This window comes from Mandrillus leucophaeus, unplaced genomic scaffold, assembly GCF_000951045.1.
Source record: "Mandrillus leucophaeus isolate KB7577 unplaced genomic scaffold, Mleu.le_1.0 Scaffold1276, whole genome shotgun sequence".
NCBI lineage: Eukaryota > Metazoa > Chordata > Mammalia > Primates > Cercopithecidae > Mandrillus > Mandrillus leucophaeus.
Window position 1 is genome coordinate 166797 of NW_012101165.1, and position 18044 is coordinate 184840.

Here is an 18044-nt window from a genome sequence, read left to right on the forward strand (position 1 = left end):
TCAAACTTTTTCATTATTATTATATTGGTTATGGTGATCTTTGATGTTACTATTGTGATTGTTTTGGGGTGTCATGAACCGCACCCATATGACGGTGAACTTAATTGATAATTGTTTGTGTGTTCTGACTGCTCCACCAACCGGACATTCCTCCATGTCCCTCTCACGTTAGGTCTCCCTATTCCCGAGACACAAAAATACTGAAATTAGGCCACTTAATGTCCTTACAATGGCCTGTAAGTGTTTAAGTGAAAGGAAGCGTCACATGTCTTTCATTTAAAATTGAAAGCTAGAAATGATTAAGCTCAGTGAGGAAGGCCTTGTGAGAGCAAAGATAAGCCGAATGTTAGGTCTTACGTTGTGAAGGCAAAGGCTCAGATGATCGTTAGCATTATTCAGCAACAAAGTATTTCTAAATTAAGGTATGCCCATTAGGTTTTTTTAGACATAACAGTATCACACACTAAATAGGCTACCTTATAATATAAACATGACTTTTATATACACTGGGAAACAAAAAATTCGTATGATTTGCTTTACTGTAATACTTGCTTTATTGCAGTGGTCTGGAACAGAACCTGCAATATATCTCCGAGGTGTGCCTGTAAATACCATTTACAGCAGCTGAACCATGTAGAAAAATTCAGATTACTTTTCCTATCCTGCATAACTTTTGATCTTCTCTGAAGATAATTGCCTTTTTAAAAAAGTTTGTTTGTTTGCTTGGTTTTCTATTACTTAACACTAATCCAAACCTCAAATGTTTATCAAATCTTCTATGAATAAATGTCTATGCATCAAGTATTCTGTATCTTCCTGAGAAAGGCTTTTCAGGCCCTTCCAACCTGCCCCAGTCTGGGGCTTGACACCACACACAGCTGTTGTCCTGGATTCTCACATCAACACCATGCTGGGGATTCCCTTTACTTCTGTCCTAGGTTGGATCTCCTGCTTCCTGCATCAAAGACATTTCTCTTTCTCCATTTATTCAGTTCTGGGAGAGTAAATCTCCCAGATTCCTGAGAAATGGGTACACTGAAAAGAATTTTTTGAGAACTTACAAAACTGAAAATACCTTCATTCTAACTTTATCTATTCAAATGTGATCAAATTTAGACTGAAAATAAAATTTTAGGTTAAAAATAATTTTCCTTTCTAATTTTGGAGGTTTCGTCCCATTATGTCTAGCTTTCTTGTTTTGTTGAGAAGTCTAAATTTGTTATGCTTCCTAGCTTCCAAAATGGTCTCCTCTCTTGTCATCCTTTCAGCTTTATGCCTTAAAAAATAAATTATTTTGGTGGTTTTAGGAGGGAGCAAAATTGAATGTGTATCCAGTTTGCCATTTTTAACTGGAGATCTAAAATATTTCTCTGTTCTTCTTCTTCTTCTTCTTTTTTTTTTTTTTTACTCTTTTGAGACAGGGTCTCTCTGTCACCTAGGCTGGAGTGCAGTGGTATGATCACAGCTCACTGAAGCCTTGACGTCTTGTGCTCAGGTGATCTTCCCACCTCAGCCTCCTGAGTAGCTGGGACTACAGGTGGGTGCCACTATGCCTGGCTAATTTTTGTATTATCATTATTAATTTTTTTTTGTAGAGATGGGGTTTTGCCATGTTGCCCAGGTTGGTCTAACACTCTTGGGCTCAAGGGATTCACCTGCCTCGGCCTCTCAGAGTGCTGGGATTACAGGCATGAGCCACTGCGTCTGGCCTCTTTCTTATTCTTTATCTTCCCTTTTTCTTTTCTTTGTTTTTACTCCAGGAGGGTTATTTCTTACTGTATCTTTCAGTGGTTCTCTGGCAACATAGCTGGCCTATGGTTGAGCTTGATGCTTTTATCAAACTACTCATTTCCTGTTAATTGCTTACCATCAAAATCTCCATTGTTTTTGGCAGCACTCTTAACCTTGAACTTCCCCACACTCTGTTCCAAACAAGTCAGTTTACTTGAGGACAGCTTCAGAGCTCTCTGTTCTTAAGGCATGCCTCTCCGCTGGGCAACATATTTGAGCCACTGCTCTGGACCCGGGGTTGGTGACAGTGGCTTGCTTCTTCTAGAGTGACCCATCTACTTTTTGAGCATGGTGCTGAGTGGGGTAGTAGCCTCCGGTCTTTTCAACTTCAACTTGACTCTCCTGGCATGGAACGTCCACCCTATGAAGTAGCTGGAGGAAAGGTGACCAGGAATCCAGTATTTCCAGCCCACTGCACCTTTGCCTTATGGTTGAGTGGAGGAAGAGAGTCCCTGACCTCTTGGCCTCATTAGCCTTAAATGTTGTCTCTGCTGCACAGAGGTAGGGAGATGAGAAACGCTGGCAGCCTTCTCCTCCTAGAGGAGATACCATAGCCCTTGACTGGGAGCTGGAGGGACTGTGATCCCAGTGTTCTTGGCCATATCCTCCCACAGTGGAGTTTCCCTTCTGCTGAACATGGGGGAAGGGAAGGAGTGGGTCACAGCTAAGTACCACAGACCCTCACTTTTCTTACAGGAATTTAGTAAATTTTCTGAATAAATATGTCTTTATTTGATGTATGCCCTTCGGACAATTTTCAGAAACTTTAAATGGATTTTTCTAAAAAATATTTCTACCAGGTTCCCCTCCCTGCCCCTCGCTGGGGAGTGGGTGAGAAGCTCCTCAGGGTGCTGTTTTAGAGCTGGATCTCTGCCCAGTTTTTAAAAAAATTCTATATTAAACACTTCATTTCTTAGAGCGGTTTTAGGTTCACAGGAAAATTGAGAGGAAGGTACAGAGATATCTCATGTAATTCCTACACATATCCAAGGCAGTCTAGTTTTTTTCCTATGTTATCTTCTAGATTTATAGTATTGCATTTTACATTTAGGTCTGTGATCCATTTTGAGTTAATTTTTGTGAAGGCATTAAGGTCTCTGTCTGGATTTGTTTGTTTGTTTGTCTGTTTGTTTTTGCAGTATGTGGATGTTCAGTTGTTCCAGCAACATTTGTTGAAAGGACTATCTTTGTTCCCTTGTATTGCCTTTGCTTCTTTGTTAAAGATGAGTTGACTATATTTATGTGGATCTTTTTCTTGTCTCTCTTTTCTGTTCACTGATCTGTTATTTTGCCAATAACATACTGTATTGCTTATTGTACCTCTATAGTAAGTCCGTTTTTAGAATTTTCTTTTTATTTATTTATTTTTGTAGAAACAGGGGTGTTTTTTTTTTTTTTTTTTTTTAGAGACAGACTCTTGCTCTGTCACCCAGGCTGGAGTGCAGTGGCATGATCTCGGCTCACTGCAAGCTCTGCCTCCCAGGTTCACGCCATTCTCCTGCCTCAGCCTCCTGAGTAACTGGGACACAGAAGACTGCCACCATGTCTGGCTAATTTTTTGTATTTTTAGTAGAGACAGGATTTCACCATGTTAGCCAGGATGGTCTCGATTTCCTGACCTCATGATCCGCCCGCCTTGGCCTCCCAAAGTGTTGGGATTACAGGCGTGAGCCACCACACCCGGCCGAAACGGGGTCTTGCTATGTTGCCCAGGCTGGTTTTAAGCTCCTGGCCTCAAGTGAACATCCTGCCTTGGCCTCCCAAAGTCCTGGGATTACAGGAATGAGCCACCACACCCAGTTTATAGTAAGTCTTAAAGACATGTAGTGTCCATCTTCTGACTTTGTTCTTCTTCAATATTGTGTTGGCTATTCTGGGTCTTTTGCCCCTCCATATGAACTTTAGAAGCAGTTTGTTGATATCTACAAAATAACTGGCTGAGATTTTAATTGGGATCTATAGATCAAGTTGGAAAGAAGTGACATCTTGACAATATTGAGTCTTCCTATCTATGAACATGGACTATCTTTCCATTTATTTAGTTATTCTTTAGTAGTTTTTTTTATCAGAGTTTTATAGTTTTCCTCATATAGATCTTGACATATACTTAAGTATTTCCTTTTTATTTTTTGATGCTAATGTCAATGGCAATGTGTTTTTAATTTCAAACTCCAATTGTTCATTGCTGGCATATAAGAAGCAGTTGACTTTTGTATATCAACCTAGTGTCTTGCAACTTGCTATTATCACTTATTACTCCCAGTTTTTGTTGTTGTTATTGATTTCCTTGCGTTTTCTACAAAGACAGTCATGGTATCTGTGAACAAATACAGCTGACCCTTGAGCTATCCAGGAATTAGAGGCACCAACCCTCTCATACAGAAGAAAATTAATGTATAACTTTTGAAACCCCAAAACTTAATAGCCTATTGTTGATCAGAAGCCTTACTGATAACAAACAGCTGATAACACATATTTTGTATATGTATTACATACCATATTACAATAAAGTAACTAAAGAAACTATTAAGAAAATCATAAGGAAGGGCAAATACATGGAAAGAACTGTACTTTCCATGTACTTGATGTATTTATTGATACCATTAAGTTTACATTATCTGTTTATGAAATAAATTGTCTGTCTGAAATAGTGGGCAAATGCAGCTGCAGATCTCAATCTATGGTGTATATCAAGCAGTTCAACTTCTTTTAATGTCATGACACATTACAGTATTAGACATATCACTGAGGCAGAAAACTAACAAAGTTATTCTGGAACTAAACTTGACACTTGACCAAATGGACCTAACAGACATCTACAGAACACTCCACCCGACAAAAACAGAATATACATTCTTCTCATTTGCACATGGCACATACTCTAAGATCAACCGCATGCTTGGCCATAAAGCAATTCTCAGAAATTAAAGAAAAAATGAAATCATACTGACCACTCTTTCAGACTAAAGCACAATAAAAATAGAAATCAACACCAAGATTTCTCTAAACCATACAATTACATGGAAATTAAACAATTTGCTCCAGAATTACTTATGGGTAAACAATGAAATTAAGGCAGAAATCAAGAAATTATTTGAAACTAATGAAAACAAATATACAACATATGAGAATGTCTGGCCACAGCTAAAGCACGATTGAGGGTAAAGTTTATAACACTGAATGCCAACATCCAAAAGAAAGATCTCAAATTTACAATCTAACAGCACACCTAGAGGAACTAGAAAAACAGGAGAAAACCAACCCCAAAACTAGAAGAAGAAAAGAAATAAGCACAATCAGAGCCGAACTGAATGAAACTGAGACACAAAGAACCACACAAAAGATCAACAAAACCAAAATTTGGTTTTTTGAAAGAATAAGTAGAATTGATAGATCACTAGCTAGACTAATGAAGAAACAGAGAATATCCAAATAAACACAATCAGAAATAACAAAGGGGACATTACCACTGACCCCACAAAAGTATAAGAAACCCTCAGAGACAATTCTGAATGCCTGTATGCATACAAACTAGAAAACCTAGAAGAAATGGATAAATTCCTGGAAACATACCACCTCCCAAGATTGAACCGGGAAGAAATTGAAATCCTGAACATACTATACAAGTTCTGAAACTGAATCAGTAATAAAAACCTACCAACCAGAAAAGGCCCTGGACCATACAGATTCATGGTTGAATTCTACCAGACATATAAAGAAAAAGTGGTACCAAACCCACTGAAACTATCCCAAAAAATCAAAGAGGGAGGACTCCTCTCTAACTCAGTCTATAAGGTCAGCATTAGCCTGATACCAAAATCTGGCAGAGCCACAATGAAAAAAGAAAACTTCAGGCCAATATCCTTGATGAACGTAGATGAAAAAATACTCAACAAAATACTTACTAGCAAACCGAATCTAGCAGCACATCGAAAAGCTAAAACACAATCAAGGTGGATGCAAGGTTGGTTCAACATATGCAGATCAATAAATGTGATTCATCACATAAAAAGAACTATAAACAATCTTTTCTGCATCTATTGATCATCTTAATAGATGCAGAAAAGGCTTTTGATAAAATTCAACATCCTTTCATGTTAAAAACTCTCAACAAACTAGGGATCAAGACAACATACCTCAAAATAATAAGAGCCACCTATGATAAACCTACAACCAACAGCATACTGAATGGGCAAAAGCTGGAAGCATTCCCTTTGAAAATGGGCACAAAACAAGGATGTCTACTTGCACCACTGCTACTCAGCATAGTACTGGGAGTCCTAGCCAGAGCAACTAGGCAAGAGAAAGAAATAAAAGGCATCCAAATAAAGAGATGAAGTCAAACCATCTCTCTGCAGATCACATGACTCTATACCTAGAAAACCCCATAGTCTCTGCCCAAAGGCTCCTAGATCTGATAAGCAACTTCAGCAAAGTTTCAGGATACAAAACTCAATGTACAAAAATCAATAGCATTCTTATACATCAATAAAGCCCAAGCTGAGAACCAAATCAGGAATGCAATCCCATTCACAATAACCACAAAAAGATTAAAATACCTATAAATACAACTAACCAGGGAGATGAAAGATGTCTACAATGAGAATTATAAAACACTGCTGAAAGAAATGAGAAATGACACAAATAAATGGAACAATATTCCATGCTCATGAATAGGAAGAATTGATATTGTTAAAATGGACTTACTGCCCAAAACAATGTACAGATTCAATGCTATTCTTATCAAACTACAATATTTTTTACAGAATTAGAAAACAAAAACAATTCTAAAATTCATATGGATCCAAAAAAGAGCCTGAATTGCCAAAGGAATCCTAAGCAAAAAGAACAAAGCTGGAAGCATCACACTGCTTGACTTCAAACTATACTACAAGGCTATGTAACCAAAACAACATGGTATTGGTACAAAAACAGACAGACTAATGGAACAGGTTAAAAATCCAGATATAATGTACCCTACAACCATCTGATCTTTGACAAAGTCAACAATAACAAGCAATGGGGAAAGAGCACCCTATTCAATAAATGGTGCTGGAATAACTGACTAGTCATATGCAGAAGATTCAAATTGGACCCCTTCCTTTCACCATATACAAAAATCAACTCAAGATGGATTAAAGACTTAAATGTAAAACCTAAAACTGTAAAAACCATAGAAGAAAACCTGGAAAATATCATTTTGGACGTAGGCTCTGGCAAATTTTTCATGTTGAAGACTACAAAAGCAATTGCAGCAAAAACAAAAATTACAAGTGGGACCTAATTAAAGAGCTTCTGCACAGCAAAAGGAACTTTCAGCACAGTAAACAGCCTATAGAAGGGGAGAAAATATTGGCAAACTATGCATCTAAGAAAGGTCTAATATCAAGAATCTATAAAAAACTTAAATCAACAAGCAAAAAACAAACAACCCAATATTTTTAAAAAAGGGCAAAGGACATGAATAGATACTTCTCAAGAGAAGACATACACATGGCCAACAAGCATATGAAAAAATTCTCAACATCACTGATGATTAGATAAATGCAAATCAAAATCACAATGAGATACCATCCCACAACAGTCAGAATGGCTATTGTTAAAGCAAAGAAAAAAAAAAACAAACAACAACAACAACAGCCGCAACAAAAAACTAGTGAGGTTGCAGAGTAAAGGAATGCTTACACACTGTTGGTGGGAATGTACATTAGTTCAGCCACCATGGAAAGCAGACTGGAGATTTATCAAAGAACTTAAAACACAATCATTTGACCCAGCAATCCCATTATGCAGTATATATCCAAAGGAATATAAATTGTTCTACCATAAAGACACATGCATGTGTATGTTCACTGCAGCACTATTCACAGTAGCAAAGACATAGAATTAACCTAGATGCCCATCAATGGTGGACTGAATAAAGACAATGTGGTACATATATACCATAGACTACTATGCAGCCATATAAAAGAAATAGTGTCCTTTGCAGCAACATGGGTGAAGCTGGAGGCCATTATCCTAAGCAAATTAATGCAGGAACAGAAAACCAAATGACACATGTTCTCACTTATAAGTGGGAGCTAAACATTGAGTACACATGGACACAATGAAGGGAACAATAGACACTAGGGCCTATTTGAAGGTGAAGGGTGGGAGGAGGGTGAGGATCGAAAAACTACCTATTGTGTATTACACTTATTACATGAGTGATATACCAAATGCCCACAACATGCAATTTACCCATGCAACAAACCTGCACATGTACTCCCTGAACCTAAAATAAAAGTTCGAATAAAAATCTCTTTATGACATACGAGTCACATTGGATCCTTTTTATCCATTCTGAAAGTCTCCTCTCTTATAGCTGCTGTATTTAGACCATTTACTTGTAATGTAATTATTGATATAGCTGAATTAATATCTACCATATTTGTTACTGTTTTCTATTCATTACCTTGTTTTTTTATTATTTTGTCTTCCACTTGTTTTCTACTTCCTTCTATTTAAATTGAATATTTTGTATGATTTAATTTTTTCCTATTTTAGTGTATCAATTATACTTCTTTTTTACCCTTGAATTTACAGGATACATTTACAATGAATCTAATCCTTTTTCAAATAACACTATACCACTTACTTCTTTTGGTAGTACAAGTATTTTATAACAGGGTATTCCCAATTCCTCCCTCCTATTCCTTACAACATTGCTGCTATTCATTTCACTTATCAATAGGCTATAATTTCTGAATAGGTAATTAAGAAAAATAAAATATTTTATTTTACTTTTATTTATTCCTTTTCTATTGCTTTTCCTTGCTTTACATAGGCCAGAATTTCTGACCTGTATAATTTTCATCCTTTCTAAAGAATTTCTTTTAACATTAAAAAAAAAAGCAGGTCTAGAGGTGACAAATTCCCACAATTTTTGTTTGTCCGAAAAAGTCCAATTCTCTTTCGCTTTTGGAGGACAATTTCACTGGATACAGAACTGTAGTCAGTTGTTGTTGTGGTCCGATGTTGCATCCCCCAAATTTCATATGTTACAATCCTAACCTCTAGTGTGATGGTATTAGAAGACAGAACCTTTGGGTGGTAATTAGGTCATGAGGGTGAAGCCCTCATGAATGAGATTAGTGGTTATAATAGACATGAGATGATCTATCCCTACCATGAGAGGATACAAGAGGGCCACCTGCAAACCAAGATGACTGTTCTCACCAGACAATGGATCTGTTGGCATCTTGATCTTGGGCTTGCCAGCCTCAGAACTGAGATAAATTTCTATTGTTTCATTAAGCAGTCTAGTTTATGGTATTTTGTTACAGCAGCCTGAGCTGAGACAGTGGTTCTTTAAACCCTTTAAATATTTCACTCCACTCTCTCCTTTCTTGCATGGTTTCTGAAGAGATGTCTGATGTAATTCTTATCCCTGCTTATCTATACACAAGGTGTTTTTTTCCTGTTTTTTTTTTCTCAAGATTTTTTTCTTGGTCTTTGATTATTTTGGTATTTATCCTTCCCAGTATTCTGTGAGCTTTCTGGATCTGTGGTTTGGTGTCATTAATTTTGGGAAATTCTCAGTCATTATTGCCTCAATACTTCTTGTGTTCCTTTTTTACTTTTACTTCTGATATTCTCATTACACATGTTACATACCTTTTAAAATTGTCCTGCAGTTTTTGGATATTTTGGATATTTTGGAGTTTTCATGCTTTTTTGCTCTGCATTTAAGTTTTACTAGTTTCTATTGACATTGTTTCAAGCATACTGACTCTTTCCTCAGTTGTGTCTCACCTGTTGGGTAGTCCATCATCATTCATTCTGTTACAGTGTTTGATTTCTAGCATTTTTGTTTGTTTGTTTCTTAGTTCACATCTCTCTGCTTATATTATCCATCTGTTCTTGCATTGTCCAATTTTCCCATTAGAACTGTCAGCATATTAATCATAGTTGTTTTAAATTTCTATGGAAATATATGAAAGGTGTGTCAGAGAAGGCAGCAGTTGAGTTGAATCTTAAAGAAGTAGGGGCTGCCAGGTGAAGGAGATGCTGGGCCGAGAGAATAAGTGGCTTTTATGAGAGAGTGGCATGCTCAGAAAACTGAAAGTATTGTAGCATAGTGAGGAAGTGGACTGCCAATCCTCTTACTTTGGATAAAACATCTTATATTTGTATCAAATACAAGGAGTGCAATTATGGACCAAGGTAAAATTGTTTAGGTAATATCTCTGCATCCCTTCATCTTCCAGGAAACTGGTTTATCACCTTTTTTGGTCATTCACAAAGACAATAAATTCCAGAGTTTACAGTCTCAAACTCAGACAATTGAAGATTCAAATGACATTTCACTGAATTAAAAATAAATATTTTCCCAGAGTTTAGGCTTTTGTCCTGATCTATGTGGATAATGCCAACTGAATTTTGAGCACTCTTACTCCATCCCAAAGTCAGCTATAATAAATGCTATGATCCAGAACATTAACCTCCAGCTCTCCCAAGCCCAAGCACCTACCTGGCAGAGGGCATCCCAAAAGCCAGTAGACTTCTGCTCTTGCCCAAGATAATCACTGAGAATGAGAATTTTATACCAAAAGTTGGGGTACTCTCTGAGAACCAGGATACTTGCCTCCAAAGCACCATTTAATGTATTTAGAAGGTAGCTATTTCCCACCAGATGTTAAAGATTCCTGAGGAAATCTATGGTCATGGTCCTTTAAAATATAATAGTTACTCTTTTAACAGTGCAGCGGGCTCTCCTTGAAAACCCTTCAGCTACTAGAAGTACTGTTGAAAGTAGATCACTCAACCCCAGATCTTCATAGTTCTACCCAGCCGTAATTAGGCTGTGGCCTGTATTTTTAATGTACCTCTCCTACCTGACCCTCCCTCTGCTTAGCCTCATCCTCTAATGGATGCCACTGTTGACGTATGACCCAAGGCTGCTTGATTCTGTTTTCTTACTTACCACATCCATCCTGACTCTTTTGCCTGACATACCTGCTCCTCTGTGTGTCCTTCACAAATCCCTGCCAGTGCTCACTGCCTTATGAATGACAAACTGAGGTGCTGGACTTATTCCAGTGTCCACATGAATAAATGGCTGGAGATGTAAATTAATTTTCTGTAAAGGAAACTGTACATCTTTATACCTTTGCTACATTTTGAGAAATAAAATGACTATTTTAAACCATAGTCCATGCATTTCAGTGCCATTTTGTGCCACACTTTTGCTTTGTGCAACTGGTAACTTTTAATATACAGTATATTTTCTAATCATTGGAAGTGCACAACTTAACACTTTATCTTATTCTGTAATCATTTTATTCAGGTATGTTTTATCCGTACAATTATGTGGTAATCTCCTAGTAGACAGAAATGGTTCCTAGCACACCAATGATATAACAGAAAATCAGGAAATGATGTTTGTTGACTGATTCATTAAAGTGTCTAGTAGGGAGGTTAAAAATCAGTGACATATTACATGTCATTCCTACGTTGAGTTCTTAAGTTTTTTGGTGTCAAATGCATAAGTAGTTTTGGAAGAAATCAAAACTTCAGAGATTTTTTTCCATGCTGGTAAAAACTAAATATAAATATCTACTTTAATATTTTTCCGTATTTTCTCTGGATTTCTTTTTAAATCTCTGAAAGATGTTCCCACTACAGAAGATGGGATATCTAAAATTTGTAGTTTATGCATATGCACGTGTAGGGGGAGAGATAGGGAAAGGGGAAGGGGAGGGCTTTCCTTTTTTTCTTTTTACCACATAAGCATATGTTATCCTTCATTCACAGTTCTCAGAGCAGTATAAAACTAGATTAACTCTCCCTTTGGAACTTCAGATATAAGGTGGGTTGTCCATCATTCTTATTGGCCTGCTCATCCTTATTTTTAGTTAGATGGAGAGCTGTATGCTTAGAGCTTTGCTGGTTAGTTTCTTCAGCTTGAAGACTCTTATATTTTAGAACATTTGCATCCATTCCAAAGCTTGAAGAAGCAGTCTCCCACTTGCTGCTGAGAGGTTTTATGTCTTCATTCTTTATGGCCCAGATTTGAGAATGTTTATTCTTCTTGGGGCCTTTGAGAGGTGATAAACTTTCTAATGACCCATGGGGCTTAGACTGAACCCATGCTGAAGAGTTTGCCATAACATCCCCTTGGATTACAAAAGGGTGATTTCTGGGTGCTGTCCAAGATGTGCTGTATTTCTTTATATTTCTGCAAGTAGCTGGATTTAGTCTAGAAAAGAAATGAAATATGTGAACTTTTGTCCATCACGTACCTACTTCGTAGTCCTAGGTATATTGTCATAGTACAAATAATATTTTTTCTTTTTAGTAAGTTCATAACTTCTTAAAAGTTTAAGACTTTTACCATCATAAGTCTTCATCTCTGATCATGATTTTTTTTTAAACACTACTCCAATCTTGCATTTCTAAATGCCTAGAGGACATGTTCATTTGGATACCTACTCTGACCTCAGCCTTCCTAATATAACAGCCACTCTGGGCCCCAGCTTCTTACCTATATATCTAGTTAAAGTAGATGGTCACTAAAAAGTAAAGTAGTTGTTTGCTCTAAAAATCTATTCTGTTTATTCTATTAGAATGGATTCAGTATATATGCTATGAGATTTTTTTCTATAACCAGTAAAAAAATCAATGTCTGAGAGAGGGAAGTTTTCCTCGAGGGAGCTTTTGTAAACTAATAATTGCAGCCACTTAAAATCACTGTTTTTTCAGTATTCCATTTTTTAACCATAGAATTTCAGTTATATTTTCAATTAACCTTTTAAATTTTGAGGTAACTGTAGACTTACATGCATTTGGGAGAAGTAATACAGAGAGATCCCATGAACTCTTCACCCAATTTCCCCAAAATAGCTTGCAAAACCATAGAACAATATCACAATCAGGATATTAACATTGATGTAGTCAAGATAGAGAACACTGCCCGCATGTTGTCCTCTTATAGTACCTGCTTCCTTCTTTCCCATCCCTTCCTTAATTCCTGGCAACCATTATTAATCTATTATCAAGTTATATTATTTTGTTATTTTAAGAATGTTACATAAAGGAATCATACCGTATGTAACCTTTTGGGATCAGCCTTTTTTTTTTTTTGTAAACGCAAAGTAATTGGAGATTCATCTATGTTGTTTTGTGTATCAGCAGTTCATTCCTTATTATAATTGCTGAGTCTGTGACATGAATGTACCATAGTTTGTTTAATAATTCATCCATTCAATGACATATAGATTATTTCCAGTTTATGGCTATTACAAATAGTTATACACACAGGATTTTTTGTGAGTTATTTTTTGTATAAGGTGTAAGTCTAAGGTTCATTTTTTTAGCCTATGGATATCCAGTTGTTCCAGCACCATTTGTTGAAAAGGCTCTTTTTTCTCCATTGAATTGCTTTTGAATTCCCTATCAAAATCAGTGGAGCATATTTATGTGGTCTATTTCTTGGTTCTCGCCTCAGTTCCACTGATATATATATTTATTTCTCCTCTAATACTACTGTCTTGATTACTCTAGCTATATAAAAGTTCTTGAAATCAGATAGACTGATCTCTCCCACTTTATCCTTGTTTGTCAAATTTGTTTCTGCTATTGTAGTGCATCTGCAGATAAATTCTGGAATAATCTTGTCTATATATGAAAAAGATCTTGCTGGGATTTTGATAGGCATTGTGTTAAACTTGTAATATTAATCTGGGAAGAACTGACATCTTTATTGAGGCTTTCAATTTATGAACATGCTATATCTTTCCACTCATTTAGATATTTTAAAAATTCTCTTATTCATATTATATGCTTTTGAGCATACAAACCCTGTACAACTAAGTATTTTTTTTCAGATATTTTAAGTGGTATTATATTTGTAATTTTGGTGTTCACATGTTCATTGCTTATATATAGAAGGAGAATTAATTTTGTACATTTATCTTGTATTCCGAGGCCTAGCATAACTTATTAGTTCTAAAGGGGGTGTGTGTGTGTGTGTGCACACATGCGTGCGCATGCGTGCGTGTGTGTTTTGCTAAATTTATTAGGATTTTCTATATAGAGAATAGCATCTTTCACAAGGAGGGATCGTTTTATTTCTTCCTTTCTGATTTGTATGCTTTTTATTTTTTTATTGCCTTATTGCAATGGCTAGAACTTCTAGTACAATGTTCAATAGAGTGGTGTATTAGTCTATTCTCATGCTGCTAATAAAAACATACCCAATACTGAGTAATTTATAAAGGAAAGAGGTTTAATTGACTCACAGTTCCACATGGCTGGGGAGGCCTCACAATCATGGTGGAAGGCAAAGGAGGAGCAAAGTCATGTCTTACATGGTGGCAGGCAAGAGAGCTTATGCAGGGGAACTCCTATTTATAAAACCATCAGATCTCCTGAGACTTGTTCACTACCATCAGAAGAGTATGGGGAAATTGCCCCCGTGATTCAGTTATCTGCACCTGACCCTGCCCTTGACACGTGGGGATTATTACAATTAAAGGTGAGATCTGGGTGGGGACACAGCCAAACTATATCAAGTGGTAAGAATTGACTTTATTAAGTTGAGTAAGTTCCCCTTTATTCCTATGTTTTTCTGACACTTTTTACCATGGATGGGTATTGAATTCTGTCAAATACCAATTTATGTGCCAATTAATAGGATCTTGTGATTTTTCTTCTTAAGCTTGCTAATATGAAGGATTTCATCAATTACTTTTTGGATATTAAACTAACCTTGAATTCCTGAAATAGACTTCACTTGGTCATGGTGTATAATTCTTTTTATTTAGAGCTGAATTCTATTTGCTAATATTTTGTTAGATTTATCTTGTTAAATCTAGATTTATGCAAAATCCTATTCTGTCATTTCCTTTTTTGTTTTGCCCTTGTCTGGTTTTGATATCATGCTAATAATGGCTTCATAAAATGAACTGAAAACTCCTATTTTCTGGAAGAAATTGTATAGAATTGGTACTAATTCTTCCTTAATTTATTGGTAAAATTCTCTTCTAAAACCACCTAGGCCAGGTGATTTCTTTTTTAGGGTTTTAAAACTATGAAATCAATTTCCTTATTAGTTACAGGGGTATTCAAATATTCTATTTCATATTGAATGAGTTGGGGTAGTTCATATTTTATTGAGGAAATAATCAATTTCCTCTAAAAAACACCTGGATACATGTGCAGAACGTGCAGGTTTGTTACATAGGTATATGTGTGCTATGGTGGTTTGTTGTACCTATTGACATGTCCTCTATGTTCCCTCCCCTCACCCCTCACCCCCTAACAGGCTCTGGTGTGTGATGTTCCCCTCTATGTGTCCATGTGTCCTCACTGTTCAACTCCCACTTATGAGTGAAAACATGTGGTGTTTGGTTTTCTGTTCCTGTGTTAAGTTTGCTGAAGATGATGGCTTCTAGCTTCATCCATGTCCCTGGAAAAGACATGATCTCATTCCTTTTTCTTTCTAATTACAAGACGATTTTTAAATTTATTTTTATTTTTAAGATTAAACATCCTCTTCGACAATCCAAAAACACAGTCCTTGCTCACTCAGGACACACACACCTAAAACAGTCAAAAGCGATTCCTCGATTTTCAATGACAAAGTAGGAAAAAAAGAATATGTTCTCAAGCTGCAGTTCAATTTTTCGGTCCTCTTTTCCAAAAAATTTTACTTTGCTATCAAGTCCACCCACCAATGATAAGGAAAGACAATTTTTCGAAAAGCCAACAAAACCCAGAAAAAGGAACAGGTATCAATTCAAAATTATCACCCAAAACACTGCTGTTGCAAAAAAAGAGCATGAAGTCAAATTTCCACAGCTTGTTAGAGAAGACCTTTAAAAATAATTCAGAAAATTAGGACTGGAACTACAGTGGTACAGACAGGTTATACTGTCACTATATGCATATACAGTGGTAAATGCGGATAATTCAAGAACATTCAGATTGGGAATATATTAAGCTTTCTCCTATTCCAGCAGAGGAAATAAAAACGTGTGTTGCTGGAATTAATATTAAAATTGTCCTTACAAATAGAAGGTAGAGCAACGGTGAAGAGAGAGAATGTGGAACAAAAGTAGCAAAGACAAGTCATTTTGAATCTAGGCTCTAACACCCAGGAAAGTTGAATAGAACTTAAATTCTTCTAAGCCAGTATCACTAAATTCTAGATTTGGCCTGAAACCAGTGGACCATATACACTACTAATAAATATCAAGTGCCCCACAGCATTTGTGGTATTAAAACATATTTTAAAATTATTATAAATTTCCATTCTGGAAAGCAGGTCAAAATGACACTGGATCATCCAGTCAGTTACAGGGTAAAGGGCTTCCTCCAAAGAGAACTGACTTGGCAGAAATTTAGGTTGGTAGGAATGTGATTAATGTGGAGTAAATGAGATCAGATTCTCAGTATAATTTTCATAAGGCTTCTTCTACCTACCCCGGTTGTAAGGAGTAGTACTGAGGGAGTTCCAACAGAATGTCTTAGAGGGATGCTTCTCAGAGACAAAGGGTCTGTAAGTTTAACTCTTGACCCCTCTTCTTACGTAAAGCTTGGGGAAGGAAATAAATATTTAATTTTTAACTACTCAGACCTTTGGACACATTATAATATTTAATATTCTGTAGTTTCATTTTCTGAACCCTTGGCTTATAATTTTTCTCAATTTACATTAAAAAATACATGAATGCACCCTCTTCAGTAGTACCACATGAAAATATAAACCTTTTCTTCCATATCTTCTACACAGGAAGAGTGAATGAATAGTACTCTAAATATCCTGCAGAGTTACTTTGTGTACTTGACAAAAGATTAGGGAAAACCAATCCACTTCCATATCTTGAGCAAGTAGTTAACTAGTCTTCAATCTCATCTTCCAAAATATCTTCATCAACATCCACAGCATAAAACAGCTGGTTAAAACGTGGTGAAGCAGGATCAGTGAAATGTTTGTAAGGGTTTGCTCTAGAGAGAGAACTCATGCAAATCCAACAGAAGTATTGCATACAGCCAGTACATGTCATCTTGTTATATCCATCTAATTTCTCTATGGGAGTTCCACAACATGGTCAGTTCTTGAAGTTTTTCTCTGGCCATTCCTTACTTTCCATCTTTTCCAGTGCCTTCTGAATCACCCTCTTACCACACCTTTGTTCCAAAAGTCTTTTATTGGCCTCATCTGCTTGCAGGTATTCATTTCGTAAGTCTATTAATTTCTCTGCAGTCACCTTACATGGAGAGACCCCATGGTAGGTCAACCTGCATAAGGTACAGAAGGCAAAATTGCAGCTGGAGCAGATACCCATGGTGCAGCCAGGCTCCTGCATGACAGGTAGCTGGCAGCATGGGTAGGGGCAGTACACCACATCTGCCATCAGGTCCAAGGTGAACTGGAGAAGAAGGCGGTCATAAGAGGCAAATAACTCTGCTTCCACTAGCTCCTCTTTGACCTGACCAGGAGTGGCCACCGAAGGGCACTTTGGTTCTGGGCAGTTGAGGCATTGAACCTGGCCATCTCTGATCTGGATTTCAAAGTAGTCCTTCAGACAGGCTTTGCAGTACACATGCCTGCACTCCAAGAAGTACATGCGTTCACTATCCAGCTTGTTACAGAAACAGATATTGCATAGGAACAAATTACTACTAAAGCATTTTATCTGCTGAGCTTGATCAAAGTCCAACATTTCCCAGATCGTATTTAACAATGATTCCACATCCTGCACAGCTGTCTCGTCCACAATTTCCTCTTGGTCTGTATCAGATCCAGAAGTTCCTCCAAAAACTAGGTCTGTGTTGGGAGAGGCTTGAGCTGTCCTTCTCTGCACATTTTTGTGAGAACCAATCTTGAGCTCAAAAGGAGAGACAATATTCAGGTATAGTAGGGTCTCTTCCTTAAGAAATTGCATGCAGGCAAACAGGATCATGCTGCCACGGTGTTCTTCCCATAGAGCAGATAGCGCTCACAAATATCTTGAAATTCTGTAGCAAATCCAAATAGATCCTGGTTTCTCCACCTTGGACAGATTCTGCTTTTCCAAATTCATCTCCATCATAAATACTTGCCGGGGCCAGCAATTCATCCTCCTGAACTTCTGAGTCTTCTGGCGACATTTAATTTTCTGAGGAACAAAACCAAGATGGCCACGAGAGTGAACTCTGGTCGTTCTCACTGCTATGCTGCCACCAGGGTCATGACAGTTTACAAATGCCTTTTTTTTTTTTTTTTT

The 18044-nt window shown here is 36.9% G+C and overlaps 1 protein-coding gene and 1 pseudogene across 1 annotated transcript in view; both read right to left on the reverse strand.

Moving 5' to 3' along the window:
* Positions 1-11352: 11352 nt before the first annotated feature.
* AGBL3 (ATP/GTP binding protein-like 3) overlaps positions 11353-18044 on the reverse strand; it is a 146141-nt gene continuing 139449 nt past the window's right edge. Inside the window, exon 17 of the mRNA XM_011972153.1 lies at positions 11353-12031. Within this exon, the coding sequence (XP_011827543.1) occupies positions 11611-12031 (421 nt within the window). The 3' untranslated portion in view covers positions 11353-11610. The remainder of the gene's footprint in view (positions 12032-18044) is intronic.
* LOC105533666 lies at positions 16674-18006 on the reverse strand (annotated as a pseudogene).